At 57.2% G+C, this 14,289-nt stretch overlaps 3 protein-coding genes across 3 annotated transcripts; all 3 read right to left on the bottom strand.

The window, feature by feature from the left end:
• Positions 1 to 1,041: 1,041 nt before the first annotated feature.
• E0L32_001738 (uncharacterized protein) lies at positions 1,042 to 3,832 on the bottom strand (the record flags this gene model as incomplete). The annotated part of the gene is made up of 2 exons (XM_031135850.1): positions 1,042 to 1,841; positions 1,912 to 3,832. The coding sequence occupies 2 exons, from the start codon at positions 3,830 to 3,832 to the stop codon at positions 1,042 to 1,044; spliced, it is 2,721 nt and encodes a 906-aa protein (XP_030989874.1).
• A 962-nt stretch (positions 3,833 to 4,794) lies between these two features.
• E0L32_001737 (uncharacterized protein) lies at positions 4,795 to 7,990 on the bottom strand (the record flags this gene model as incomplete). The annotated part of the gene is made up of 5 exons (XM_031135849.1): positions 4,795 to 5,569; positions 5,650 to 7,219; positions 7,326 to 7,390; positions 7,478 to 7,605; positions 7,799 to 7,990. The coding sequence occupies 5 exons, from the start codon at positions 7,988 to 7,990 to the stop codon at positions 4,795 to 4,797; spliced, it is 2,730 nt and encodes a 909-aa protein (XP_030989873.1).
• Positions 7,991 to 12,083: 4,093 nt separating this feature from the next.
• On the bottom strand, positions 12,084 to 13,676 carry E0L32_001736 (uncharacterized protein; the record flags this gene model as incomplete). Its single annotated transcript, XM_031135848.1, has 2 exons — positions 12,084 to 13,099; positions 13,160 to 13,676. 2 exons carry the CDS (start codon positions 13,674 to 13,676, stop codon positions 12,084 to 12,086), a joined length of 1,533 nt encoding a protein of 510 aa, XP_030989872.1.
• Positions 13,677 to 14,289: the final 613 nt, after the last annotated feature.

Raw genomic sequence — 14,289 nt, 5'->3', positions numbered from 1 at the left:
ACAAGTTCCATAGGCCTTCTCTCTCTCTCTCTCCTCTCTCCTCCTTTCTGCCGCTCGGTCAGCTGACTGCTGACGACCTGCCGTCGTCATGGCTGGCATGCCCGCACCGGCGGTGTTGGGCGGCGATAGCTACTCCGTTCTGGCAATGTACATTCACAGAGACTATGCTGTGCCGTAGGCTGTCGGTGTAGAAGATCCGGGGATACGGATATCCTTGTAGGTCCCCCCCCCCCCCCTCCCCGCCTGTCTATCACGACAGGGAAGCGTAGGTTCACGGGTGAAAAGCTTCGATAATACTACGATAACACGCCCCTGCCCTGTATCAAGGCTCTCCTCTCTGCGACTGTGTGCAAAGAGTAGGACGACAAAGACTCGGGAGATGCACATTTGCACCCACGAGGGTGCAATTGGTCTTCATAGAAAATTTTGACAAGCATAGACATTACAAAAGACAAAGTCAGGATACACACACAAGACCGCAGCGCAGGGGGGAGGCTTTGGAGTGAACTTTCTATTCTCTTGGGGTGGAATTCTTCTTTTGATACAAAGTAAATGTTACAATACACGGCCCCCCCTCCCCTGAGAGAGAGAGCCAATGCCCCCATTATCGCAATCCACCTCTTCCCCCTCTCGACATGCTGATATGGCCCTTGCTTTTCGTCTCGGGGGCTCTCCTTACGCAACAGACAAAGAGTTGCGAGTGCGTGTGCAGAGTGCGCGTGTGTGGTGGTCAGTGGTGATGTGTAAGAGCTGAGAGAGAAGGGGGTCAAATCCCCCTACTATCCTTTCCTTTATACGCCCCGTGAAATGCTCACCACAAAGTCGAGGGGAGAACGCAACCGCACAAAAGAAAGGCTTCTTCTTCTCCCTTCCCCTCGCCTTGTCCCCCCCCTCAAAGCATTGATATTTTTGTTTTCACTTGGACATTCAACTTGTCTTCCCCCCCTCGGGACAACTCATGATGGAGAAAGGAAGAGCGAGCATCCTCTCTCTCTCTCCCTCTCCCTCCCCCCTCCTCGCAGCATCCATCCATCCATCCATCTACCTCGCCTCCTCCCCCCGACCTTGAAAAACAGCAGGCTGCGGGCCCTTGACGCTCTCGTCCGTGTTCTCGGTCGGGAACGGCGGCGGCGCGCTCTTGCCGCCGCCCTCGTTGTTGAAGAACTTTGTGAACTCGTCGTTGTCGGCAAAGGGCCGCGGGCCGAGCAGGCGCACCATGTCGTCGCGCGTGAGCATCTCCTTGCGCAGCAGCTCCTCGGCCACGATGCCCACCTCCTTCTTCTTGGCGAGCAGCAGGTCCTTGCACTGCTTGTAGGCCTCGTCGACGATGCGCCGGACCTCCGAGTCGATGACCTGCGCCGTCGACTCGGCAAAGGGCTTCTGCAGCTCGTTCTGGTCGCGCTTGAAGTGCAGGGGCCCCAGCTTCTCCGACATGCCCCACTCGGTCACCATGGTCGTCGCCATGCGCGTCACCTTGCGGAAGTCGTCGCTGGCGCCCGAGGTGACGGTCGGGAAGTGGATCTCCTCCGAGATGCGGCCGCCCAGGGTCATGGCCATGCGGTCCATGAGCTGGTTGACCGTCATCAGGTAGGCGTCGCCCTGGGGCAGGTACTGGGCGTAGCCGAGGGCGCCCGAGCCGCGGGGGATGATGGAGACCTTGAGCAGGGGGTCGGCGTACTTGAAGTACCAGCCGCAGATGGCGTGGCCGGCCTCGTGGTAGGCGACGGTGCGCTTCTCCTCGGGGTTGAGGACCAGAGACTTGCGCTCGAGACCGCCAATAACACGCTCGATGGCTTGCTCAAAGTGGATCATCTCGACGCTGGTAGCGTTGGCTCTGGCAGCTATCATCAGGCTAGTTAGTAAATGAATGGACCAAGGTAAATGATTAAAAGGGGGTGAGGGAGCCCTTACCAATGAGTGCGGCTTCGTTGACGGCATTGGCAATGTCAGCGCCAGCGAAACCAGGCGTCAAGGCCGCGAGTCTGCCAGTCAGATACTCAAGGTCCTCGTTCGTCGTGATCTTCTTCAGGTGGACCTTGAAGATGTCCTGCCGTCCCTTCATCGTAGGCCGGTCAATATTGATGTGACGGTCGAAACGGCCGGGTCGCATGAGCGCCTTGTCCAGGATATCGGGCCTGTTGGTGCCGGCGAGGACGACCACCTGCTCCGAGGTGTTGAAACCGTCCATCTCGGTCAGGATCTGGTTGAGCGTCGCCTCGCGTTCCTCGTTGCCGCCGAACCGACTGCCGTCACTACGAGACTTGCCAATAGCATCAATCTCATCAATGAAGATGATGCAGGGAGAGTTCTTGCGGGCCGTAGCGAAGAGGTCTCGCACACGGGAAGCACCGACACCGACAAACATCTCGACGAATTCGGAACCGCTGACGCTGAAGAAGGGGACGCCAGACTCGCCGGCAGTAGCCTTGGCCAGCAGCGTCTTACCAGTACCGGGAGGACCAGCAAGAATGGCACCGCGGGGGATCTTGGCACCTAGCCTCTGGAACTTCTCGGGAGTCTTGAGGAAGCTGACAAACTCCATGATCTCCAGCTTGGCCTCGTCCATGCCGGCAACGTCGGCGAACTTGACCTTGACCGCAGACTCGTGGTTGAAGCGCTTAGCTTTGCTTTTGCCGAATCCGAACACTCCGCTGGAGCCTCCGCCCATGCCGCCGCCAGCTCTCCTGGACATCCAGTAGAGGAGACCGACGATCATCAGGGTAGGGCCAAACGCAAGAAGAAAGCTGCCGATAACGCCTTCCGTCATGTACGCGACCGGGATCCTCTCGGAGGGCGGGATGTTGAGCTCATCCTGGGCCTCCTCGACTCTCCTCTCGAAAGCGTCGACGGAGCCGATGGTGAAGTAGTAGTGGAAGTTGGGGTTGGCGGCGACGGAGTCAGGATACATCTGCTGGGTGGCCTCGCGGTTGAGCTCGACCCGCACGCGATCCTTAATGACGACAAGCTTCTCAACGAGACCCTTGTCCAGGAAGTTCCTGCGCAGCTCTTGCCAGGTGATCTCGCGGGAGGACTCGCCGGGGAAGATCATGGAGTAGAGAGGATAGAGGAGCATGGCGCCGACAACCCACGTCATAAAGTCGCTGCCGTCAAACACCCTGGGTCGTCCTTGGTTGTCCTTGTTGTTCGGTCCACCCTTGCCCTGCCGTCCTTGCTCGGAGCCTTGCTGCTGCTGCTGCTGTTGGCCCGAGGCGAACGGATTCCGCGGCTCGTTGGAGTCGAACATGTCGTCTGTCGCCTTGCCCTTCTTCGCCTCGTTAAGCCGCTGGGCTAGGAGCTGAGTGGTCCGCAGCACCTTCATGGTATCGGCCACACTGAGGCCCTGGTCCTTGAACTTGAGCAGCAGCTCCCGCAGCTCGACGGGCGCGCCGTATTTCTTGATGTCTTGGATGACCTCGCCCACGTACTTTGTCTGCGCTGGGGGCACCCTCGACAGCATCTCCATCAGCGCCTTGATCTCCTGGTCGCTGAGGTAGACGCATCCGGGCGGGAGGGGATCCTTGGTGTCCTCCTTGACCTCAGACGCGTTCACCTTGCCATCCTCGCCGGACGGCTCCTCCTCCTTCTTTGTGGCGCCATTGACCTCCTTGTTCTTGTCCTCGGCATCCTTCTTGTTCTTACTTGAGTTGCTCTCGGGCTTCTTGTTGTTGTTGGGTGACTCGGACGAGTAATACCGCGGTATTTGATGCGCGCAGGCGGGAAGCCGTGACCTGGGTAACCTCGAAATGCCGATGCTCGGTCTCGCTGTCGTCCGGAAGGACAGGGATGCCAGCCGCGCGACTTGCCGCGTGCTTGGGCGAAGGAGCGTCGTCATGCTTCCTTGGGTGGGTTGGCAGCGCGGAAGGCGCGGAAAATCAGACGATGTAGGAAAAAAAAGGTCGGGAAGAAGGGGTGCAAAGGGGAAAAGCAGCGGACGCTATCTCATTGGGAGGGTCGTCCGGCTAGGTTCCTTGCAATTAAGAAAAAAGACTCTCCTCGCAGGGCAGAAAGCCCTTTGTTTCCCGGTGATGCGTCGTGCACCAATGTGTGAGTTGGTTGAGAGATCCGCAAGCTGGGGAGAAGGCATGCGAAAGCTCAAGAAATGATCCTGTGAGGCGTGATGATGATTGGATCCGGGACGACTAGGCTGGATGGGGTTTAGGGGACCCTCCGGCTGGTCCTACCACGTGATGCGGCTTAGTCAACTCCGAGATGCCTCGGTGCAGACTCGCCGATAAGCACGATCACACAGAGTCACGACTCGTTGAGTCTGTAAGGCACAAACTGTCTGCTCTGTCTTTATTTGCACAAAATACACTTGGTAGTCCCATATGTTCAGAGTGTTATGCCACAATTTTGCTTCCATTATGTCCCTATCCCAGTGACACATCCTTGTAAACTACAGTTATAAGACATTCAAAATCACCCACAGCCAGACCGGCGCCTCGGATGCCTGGGATTTCCAAAACAGAAAAGAGTTTCAGCCGTATCATCCATCCATCGTGAGAAAGAAAGAAGAAAGACGAGAGAAATAACAAAGGAACAGGAAAGACAAGAAAACCAAAGACCATCAATGGTGGAGATTGCTCGCCCGTGCAGAATCAGATTATCCTTCCAAAACATGGCTTTGCTTGCAACCAGCAAAACTCCCGTAGATGCCCCCCCCCAAAAAACGATGCGGAAAAGCTCAACATATAGGATATATACCAGCAAAAAAAAAAAAAAAAAGAAGAAACCGCGCTTTGTTCGTTTCCTGCAAAGTTCTGATAAAAACACACACAAGTTTTCCCTGCGAAATCACCGCGGCTGCGCCCCGTTCTCAATGCTCGGGTAGGCGCCGCCGCTCATCTCGGCCCAGTCCCAGTCGAGCGTCATGGGCAGCGAGAACAGGTCCTGCGGGAGCATGGGCTGCCCAAACATGCCGTTCTGCATGGCCGGCGAGTGCAGGCCCCCCGCGAGCCCAGAAGCAAAGCCGGACATGTCGCCAAACTGCGAAGAAAAGTCCGGCGGCCCCCCGCCGCCGTTCATGGCGGAGGCAAAGTCGGAGGAGGCCTGCCAGCTCGTGGGCGCCATGGCGGGCGAGGACTGCTGGCTCATCGTCGAGGCCAGCGGGCTGAAGCCGCTCTTGACCGACCGGGCGTCCTGCTGCTGCAGCGGCGGCGACAGCTGCCCGTTGACGGTGCTGCCCGGCGTCGCGTTCTGCACGTGCGGCTTCGGGGTGCTCGCCGACGACGGGCGCGGCGTCTGCGTCGTCGCCGCCGGCTTGGCGCCGGCCGCCGGCGTACCCGCGGGCTTGGCCGCCGTGTTGGGGTCGTGGCTCTTGCGCTTTCTCCGCCCCGCGTTCTCCTTCTCGGCCTTGTCGATGACGAGCTTCGCGATGCGCTCAAACTCGGAGCACACGCCGAGCATGCGGTGAACACCGCCGCTTTCGGCCTCCTGGCCCAGCATGGATAGGAACGTCACCACCAGGTTCATCAACCTCGAGTCCGACCGCGCCCTCGGATCCATCGGGTTCTGAATGATATTTCCGAACAGCGTTACCAGTGCAGAAACTGGGAAATACAATATCAACCTGTAAAAAAAAAAAAAAAAAAAAAAAAAGTTAGACATAGTTCATCCTGAAATTCGAGCTGCGCTTTTTGCAAAACTTACCAGACACACTGGAAGTCACCCTGAGGGATGTACTTGAGCAGAGAGATCGACGCCCGGGCAGCAGACGTGCACAGCGCCGCCGAAGAGTACACCCGTGGGTTCAGCGGCCGCGTGTTGAGGCCCTGAATGGCATAATTAGACAGGCGACTGGTCCAGAAGCCATGGTGAATCGACATGCGGTGAATGGTGGTCAAGCAGTTGTAGTATGTGAAGTGCAGCATGACAACGTGCAGGATCAATGGCGTGTGCGAAGCCTTGATCTCGTGCTCGGGCCTGAAGTCGATCGGGATGCGGTCCTTCCACTCTTCCAATTCTTGGTCCAGCTCGCCAATCGTGTTGAGGAGCTCCCCGTCGGTCTGCTTCGTCGCCTTTGTCGAGTATAACCGGTTGTAGACTTTGCTCTCGATCAAGGCAAACTCGCAGAGGACCCTGAAGAGGTTCATCTTGCCCTTGCCGTCAGACAAGGGGATATTGCCAATGTTGTCCTCCGGATCGGCATCGGGCAGGTCCACATTCATGTCGTCATCGTCCTGTGCGGGCGGCCGCCCCGAGCGAAGGCACAGATCCTTGTCCAGCATGTACGCAATCCAAAACACTCTCTTGCGCTGCTCGATCTCGATAGGGTTCAGGTTGAAGCCGGTGCCGCGCTTGTGAAGCCCGATGCTATGAGCCAACCGAATAGCTGCAGCGATCAAGAGGAATGACGGCTGGGGGTTCGGCGTTCCCTGCATGAACAAGGCCATTCCTAGCAGGGCCTGCACGCTCAGCAGATCGGTGTTGCGCATGGTCAGCTCGGAAAAGACGGCCATGGCGTTCTTCAGATAGGCCCACGCCTTCTCGTCCTCTTCGGCCGGGACCAGCTTGCTCATCACGCGAAGTCGGTGGGCGATGGCGAGGGCGACGTTCAAGCTAGCCCACCAGCCAGACCCCTCGTACGGGTCGTCCGAGTACTGCCTCTCGACCAGGTACATGAAGGTTGGCTGATGGAACAGCGGGAACATGCAGTTGAAGTTCTCAAAGTAGTCCTTCAACAACGACATGGCCTCGGGCTTCTGAGGCAGCGGCCGGAAGACGGGTCGGCTGAAGAGATCAGAAAAGACTTCCGGCTTCCAGTTGTGCCACTTGTGGTCCTCGAGGGAAACGTCGGAGATCATCTGCTGGAAAGAGGCGTCGCCGGTCTTCTCGTTGACCCACTGGATGCCCTTCGGGGAGAAGATGGAGAAACCAGAGGACGACCCGATATACCGCGTCTCTCCACAGTTGTTGGTCACCAGCGAGCACATCATCTCCGACAGCGCCTCGACCTCCTCCTCTTCCTTCTCGGGCCTGTCCGAGGTCATCGACTTGCGGTTCTCCTCCTTGTTGTTGTCTTTATCCTTGGGCGGCTCGGGCGACGTCAGAGCGCTCTGCGGGGTAGACTTCTCGTCCTGCGCCGACGCCGTCTGCGACGGAGATGTCGGGTTCGAAAGCGCCGCTTGGGATGCCTGCCTCGACTCTCTGGTCTTCTCCGCCAGCTTCTTCTCCAGCGTTCCCAGATCTGTCGCCCCGTTGTCGTCGTCGCCGAGCAAGCCTAGAGAAAACATGTCAGCCCCTCGATCCTCGGAGTCTTCACGCAGTGCCGCCCATTGCTTCAGGCGCAGCAGTCTCGTGCGACCGGTACATGAGGGACGACTCACCCGATAGCCTCAAAAGACTCTCCATACGGCCCAGCCGATTCTCTAGTCCCTCGATGTATTTGGCTCTACACCAGCATGTCAGCTTCTCCCAAAACCTTGTAGCGCAATGTGCAAGAGCAGAGGGCCTATTCCACAAAAAAAAAAAAACATACCCCTTCGGCGGACTCCTCTTCTTCTCGACTTGCGTGAAGACGCACTCCGTCTTGTAGTTGATGCAGTGCGTGCAGGCGGGCAGCTTGCCGTCGCACTTGATCTTCTTCTTTCTGCACATGTCGCAAGCCTATATTGAGACCCAACCAGACGCAAGTTAGCCATAGTCCAAACCAAACCAAAACCCATGTGACAATCAGTAGCTGGGCCAGCCCGTTTCCGGACCGGACTCGGACACGACGACGGGGCCCTTGCAGCTCTAGCTCCGGGAGGGGGCGTATCTGCAAGGCATATCTGCAAGGCCAGAGGGGGAAAAAACTCACCCTCGCTATCCTCCGCCGCTTGGCCTCGTTCGCGTCGTCCAGCAGCGTGCTGGGGTCGCCAAACATGTGCGCCGTCATGTCCGGGGGCAGCTGCTGCAGCGAGAGCCCGTCGTAGCCCCCAAAGATCTGGGGCGGCTGGTTGATCAGCTGCGGCGGCGCGGGCATCCCGGGCATCTGGAAGCCCGGGTCCATGCGTATGTGATCCATGGGCTTGGAGCTGGGTTGCTTCTTTTTTTTTTTTTCCCCTTGCGACGAGACCACGGGTCCTCGAGAAGAAAGGAAGAAATGTAGTCTTCTCAAAAAACAAAATGACAATACACCACAGGCGCGTCACAGATCGGTTGCGAAAGAAACAAGAGCTGTCGAGCGTTGTTGGGGCGGTGGTCGGAGAGGTTGGAGGTCCGATTGTGTCCACCAAGAGAGCGAGTACGCTACTCCGAACTAACAAGTTGGGGGATCGGCTAGCTAATAAAGGCGGGCGAGTCGTTGGGAACAAGAGACTAGACGGAGGAGGCGTCTGCTCCTATGACCGCTACAGACCAGAGTTGGACCTCCACAAGGCCTAGTCTGGAGATTCCACAGGGAGGAACGTCCCCTGGTGGTGTCGCGGCGGCCACCTCGTTGGAGAAAGTTTAGTTGCTCGCTAATCGTCTTAGCTCGACGGGCGTGGCTGAGTGTCCGTAAAAACCGAGAGCGGGCAGGATATAAGGCGAAGAGTCGTTGGGGGGGGGGTGTGCGGGAAAGGAGAGTCAAGTGTTCGTCGTCAATCTAGCACAGGCTACTACCCGTTGCGCAGGCAGGAAAGATACGTCACAGAAAGACAGAGAGAGAGAAAAAAAAAAGAGAGAGAGGAAGAAAAGCGTCGCAAAAGAGAGGCAATTGAGAAACGATGACTCGGGATGGTCGGGATGCGTCAGGGTCAGGTAAGAAAATAAGAAGATGGCACGAGTAAAACGCTACGGCTTCCGACGATAGCGTGTGGAGTGACAAAATGGGCTACTTTAGTCCCTGCCCAGGTCTCTCTGTACGGATGGACAGTAAGGTACGTAACTTAGTGGAGGGTGCGTGCGCCGCAACCCCAGGAAAAGCAGTCCCTGAAAGGGGGGGAGGAGAGGTGACAAGCTCCTCTTCTTTTCTACAAGTTCGAGACGAGACGGGAATGCTTCTGGGCGCGGGCGCCGCAGTACACACACACACACACACAAACAAGGCTGTCATGGGTGGGTGGACTGCACGATCCAAATAGAGAGACACCCACAAGAGGACGGACAGGGCACGTCGATAGGGCGAGAGAGAGGCTCTTGATACACTGGTTTACGTATGTGCCAGGGCGGTGCATATCCCTCCTTCTTTTGGGGGGGTGGTGGTGGACCGCAGATGCATTTCGCCATGCCGGTCACAGATGGGACCTGGACTTGCCATGACTTGCTGCTTGGTAATCCATCCACACAGAAGCAAAAAGTTGCGCTGCGGCCAGCGGGCGGCGGCTCTGTGACAGGGTCTTGGGGCTGGGAAAAAAGAATGGTACCAAACGAGCATGGGGGGTTCCGTTCCGGCCTAGGTCTTCGCAAATTCGGGGTTTGCTCTCGAGAGAGAGGCCGTGCCGCGCGCGCGACATCACTGGTGCATGTCTGTCTTGGCCTGTCTACTTTAATTCCCACCAGGAGTGCAAAGAGATGGCAAAAGCGGAATGAAGACGAGGACTGCAAACGCGCAAAAGCTGACCCCTGACAGCACGCACCATGGTGATACGCTGGGCACTATCAATGGATGATGCGCTCAGACGCCAGACTGGAGGCTACGGACAAATCGGACACGGCAATCAAGCCTCTGAGGCAAACATCTGTCTGTCCTACCCACGCCGTGGCGCCTTGGCCCAGCCGTGTCCCAAAGCCCGGACAGAGAGGGTGAGAGAGAAGTAATTATGTCGTGTCCATCCTGAGCCGTGATACCCCTTCATCGGTTCCGGTGATCGCAAGAGGCAAATCACTCTGGGGATGGAAAATCACCACCTGATGATAGAGAGAGAGATCGCCACGTACGGATCGCATTGAACTCTCTTCCCAAGACGTCCTAGATCCTGACAGGCAGACACGTTTGACGTCAAAGCCAGCCTGTGGGCCCATCTCGACTTTTTCTCTTCTTCTTTTTACCTTTACCTTGATATGTCATTGTGTGACGGCTCCTGCCCCCGGGAAGCCAACCCTGGCTTCACTCCGAGATCCGGGGCATGCGGCCCCCTGTTCTGTGTGAGGTGAGACCTCCATGAACAGAGCTGGCCTGTGTCCATTGTGGAGAGAGAGAGAGAGGCCGCCCGGCGAAGGCCGAGTGCGCACGATACGAACGAACCCTTCCCCCCCTTCCGTGGGTTGATATGCTTCATTCCCAGCTGACGTACGCGGGGATGTTGAAAAAGTTGCTCCTCGGGTTACACTGCGGACTGGCCGAGGACATTTCTTCTCAGCTGGTCAGCGAGCGGCCGAGCAATCAAAGCAGGCAAAAGGCCTTGGATCTTTGCTGAGCTGAGATACCTTTTGCTCATCGGCCATTTCATTTGTCTTTGAGTACCTACTTCACAAGCCGTGTGCTCGGAGGCCCGTGAGAGGGAGGTTAGTACCTGAGTGGAGCAAGTGTCGTTGAGGCTTCGTTGTAAGTTGAGACCTCCAAGAATCTTGAGACGAGAGCGCTCCACCGTCCAAGAAGGCCCCCCAACCCCTGCTCCGGCAGGAGTTGAGGTCTTGGCATCGAAACACTGCCGGAATCGGGTTTCGTTCCAAGGGGGAAAGGGTCCCTCCACGAAGTACCTGCCCAGGTAGGTAGGGGGAGTAAATGTTGCGCAACGCAGGCAGTCGTAGTCTCAAAACAGGGCTCAAGATTGAACGGTCGCCTTAAGCTTCTTCGGATGATAAGAGGCTCGCCGTAGGGCAAAACAGCTACACGGGCAAAACACACACAAAAACTGCCGGTGAACCGGACACGCTTCGAATGAGCGCAGAGGAACTCCAACTTGTCCACACTGCTACCGCGACCTCCGCTCGCGTGCACTTGTTGTACCGCCATCGTACACGATACCAGTCAATGACCACTTGCTCTGATAAACACGTTTCCTCGGGCGGCTGCCGCATCAGAAAAAAATAAGGACAAAAAAGTGATTAGCGAAACATTTTCCCTCCTTTCTTAGCCGGGAAGCCAGAACTTCAATTTGTCATAGTTTGAGTCCGAGCGGCCCGCGACAAAAAGACCTCTGTTCTGCGTTTCACATCTGTCTCAAGATCATCCCAACCTGAAGGGGGGGGGGGAGGGTCCCGGCACTGCTTGCTTATCGAGACTGGGAGACCACTTGTACCCCTCGTTACATGGTATACATGGAAAGCCGGCCCTCCTTTTCAAAAATGCCCAAAGTAAAAAGGCCCCGTACCAGACGCACCGCAGATCAGTCTTGCGCATGTCTGACACGTGCTATTACTTTAAAGCATCCTTCGCTGGGCCCCGTTGCCCCGTTGCCCTTATGACACTATGGGAGGGCTTTTCTTTGGACGAACTCGTTGGTGGCCGTCCGTGGTCGAGGTGGGGTCAAGGCTGTCAACCAGGCTCGCATCGAGTCCGGTCGAGCAGGCCTTGACAGCTCCAGGCCGGCCGTGGCGAGAGTAGGTGTTGGATGAGCCAGAAACCCGGGAGATCATGCCGTGATCTGACAAGAATTTGAACATACGAGCCGATGATCAAATGAGCTCAGCAGTCAATGCAACGAAACAGATCAAGAGTCCTCCTCCTCAGCCATCAGGGGAAAAGAAACTTCGCCAAAAAAAATTACGTGTCTAGATTCAAAGGGTCTATAACACGACGAGAAAAAGAAGATCTCGAATTATATGTACAAGCAGAACAACAACTGGTAAGACGGAGAGCTACCAGTGTGACAAGGAGGCACTCTGTGAGCCAAGCTGTCAAGAGGGCCAGTCCAGGGCCAGACGGTGCCGTCTCTTCCATCTTGCTCATCTCCTCTCATCTTCTTTTCCTTCGCGCGCGCAAGGAGAATCGTGCCAGAAAATGGGTGCTATCCAAACGGAATGAAACGCCAGGCCAAATGCTTTGTGTGAAGAAAAGTCCAACGTCAGATCCTTTCGGACCCGGATTGGGGCTCTTCCATGATTCCAACAGACATTATGATACGGTTTTGTGTGTGTGTGTGAAAATGAGACAACCATATACAGGAGCTTTTCAGAGATAGCGGGCAGAAAAATAGGAGGACAGGTAGTTGCAGGCATTAGGGCGTGTCGGGTGGTCGTCATATGTTCTCGGTGAATCTCGAGCCTGAGCCTCGCGATCCGTCCTGCGATATATGTGTTCGTCCGAGTGGGTCGAGCGAGGCCGGGCCTCTCAGGCCCGGGGAGTTCCGGCCGGGGGAGTTCTGGGTCGGAGAATGTTCAAAGATCGGTCCTTGCTCCGTGACCGGCGTCCTGATCGGGCCCGGCTGCATGACAGGGATACCGCTCTCCGGGCGCATGGGAGAACCAAGCGCGAAACGAGGACTGCCGTCGCCGCCCCAGAATCCGTGAGAGTCGCGGTAGAAAGACTGCCCGCTGAGCACGCTCTCATGCGGGTCGCTGAAGCCGTCGCCTCCGTGCTGGAGGACCGAGGGTAGTTTTCTGCCAGATATCCGCGCGAAGCCTCTCTCACTCGAATCCGTTCCGCCGGCCGAGGTCGCCTGTGAGCTCCGCTTGTAGCCCGAGAGAGCAGCAAGAGTCGCCGGGATGGCGAACGGGAGACCCCGCTCAGCCATTGGAACGCTGCCGCTGCCGCTGCCGCTGCCGCTCCCACCTCCACCTCCTCCTCCTCCTCCTCCTCCTCCGCCACCACTCGCTTCTGCAAACGTGCCAAACGGCCCTCCAGGCCCACCAAGACTCCTCGAGGCAGGAGCGTCCCCGTCACCCAACAGGCGAACACCGTTCTGCCTCCTCTTCCACCGCATCAATAAAAGAGCCCCGAGGACAAGAAGGGCCAGGCCGGCAACGCCTCCTACTACTCCGCCGACAACCGTGCTGGTTGGCGTGGCTTGGGTAGAGCCCGAGCCCGAGCCTGCCGTAGAAGAAGCAGTGGCAGGTAGGGTCGGCTCCGCTGTCAAGGTAGGACCGCCGCCGAAAATGGTGAACGAACCATCGTCCGCCGTAGAGCTGCTCCTGGAAGAGCTAGAAGTGAACGAGTGAAAGAAAGGAGTGGACGAGGAAGACGTCGTCCGAGTCGAGTTGGCAAAGAGTGAATGTGACACTGACGTGCTGTTGTTAAAGTGTGGTATAAAAGAGCCTGGTTTCATGATTAGCATCCATGCCGTGAGTGCGGCTCAAGATAATCTGTGTAACATACTGGTGCTGGAATTGGTAGCAGCAGACAACGAAGGCAAGGCCGAAGAAGACGAATGAGAGGACGTCAGAGGAGGCGTAGCCTCTTGACTGGAAGGGCTGGAGCTTGTCGAGGCGGCGGTGCCATCGTGTGGGGGAGAAGAAGGCACAGGGACAGGAGTAGTGGGGAGGGCGCTGTCCGAAGGCTTCTCGATGGTGACGCCGGTCAACTGATCCACGACCTGGGTCTTGGGCGGGGAGTAGACGGTGCTGACATCGATGGTGGCGCCATTGCCATCGACGTACTGGACGACCGATACGGTCTGAACGACCTGGGTGACGACGGGGTGGTCCGGGTGAGCCAGGTCGGGGTACTCGCGGATTTCTATCTGCTCGTGGGTGGTAGTAGAAGGAGTGGCGGGCTCGCGGACATCACGAGGGTGGTGTACGTGATGCAGGCTGCGTCGTAGGTCATGTAAATGACGGTGGATGTGAGATCTGCGGGTCTGAAGGAGTGAAGACCCGCGAGCGTGGTTAGTCATCGCGCGTGGCGGAGTTGCGAAACGAACGTGGGAATGGGTGCTGTGTTTTTTGGGGGGAGGGGGCAAGGACTATCGTCGGAGGCTGCGCATCTGCGGCGGCGGCGATCCGTATTCGACGAGAACGAAGAAGACTAGGAGCAGAGACTGGCTAGCAGGCTTCTCTGTGGGCTGTGCGCTCGTATGGCAGGCAACTGCTGCTATGTGTTTAATCGGTCGGCGCAGTCCATGCTCGTCGGCCGGGTCGTCATTGCATGGTTCTCGTCCACGAGGTGTTGCCGATACGAAAATGAGTGAATGGCGATCGTGAAAGTCGAGTTGAGCCTTTAGGGGTGGCTTTCCGCGTGCGAAGTATCTCCTCCTTTTGAGGTTTTTCTCGGTCCCGCTAGCTTCCTCTTTCTCTTTGTCTGCTCTTGACGTCGGTCTGTCTCTGTCTGGCCCTCACTTCTCCTTCACCAACTCGTCGTCGTGGAAAGGGGACGAACAAGGGAAGCCGTGTGCATCGACGTGCCGTGCGGTTGTCAGCAGGTGGAGGAGGGAAAGGAGAGGAGAGGAGGAAGGGGAGCTTCCTGCGTCAGTCGGACGGGGTTCGGGGTGCCAATATTAAACGAAACAA

This window comes from Thyridium curvatum (genome assembly GCF_004353045.1).
Source record: "Thyridium curvatum strain D216 chromosome Unknown NODE_7_length_750237_cov_83.650653, whole genome shotgun sequence".
Classification (NCBI taxonomy): domain Eukaryota; kingdom Fungi; phylum Ascomycota; class Sordariomycetes; order Thyridiales; family Thyridiaceae; genus Thyridium; species Thyridium curvatum.
The sequence above is the reverse complement of the archived record's forward strand: the minus strand, read 5'-3'. Positions and strand labels throughout refer to the sequence as shown.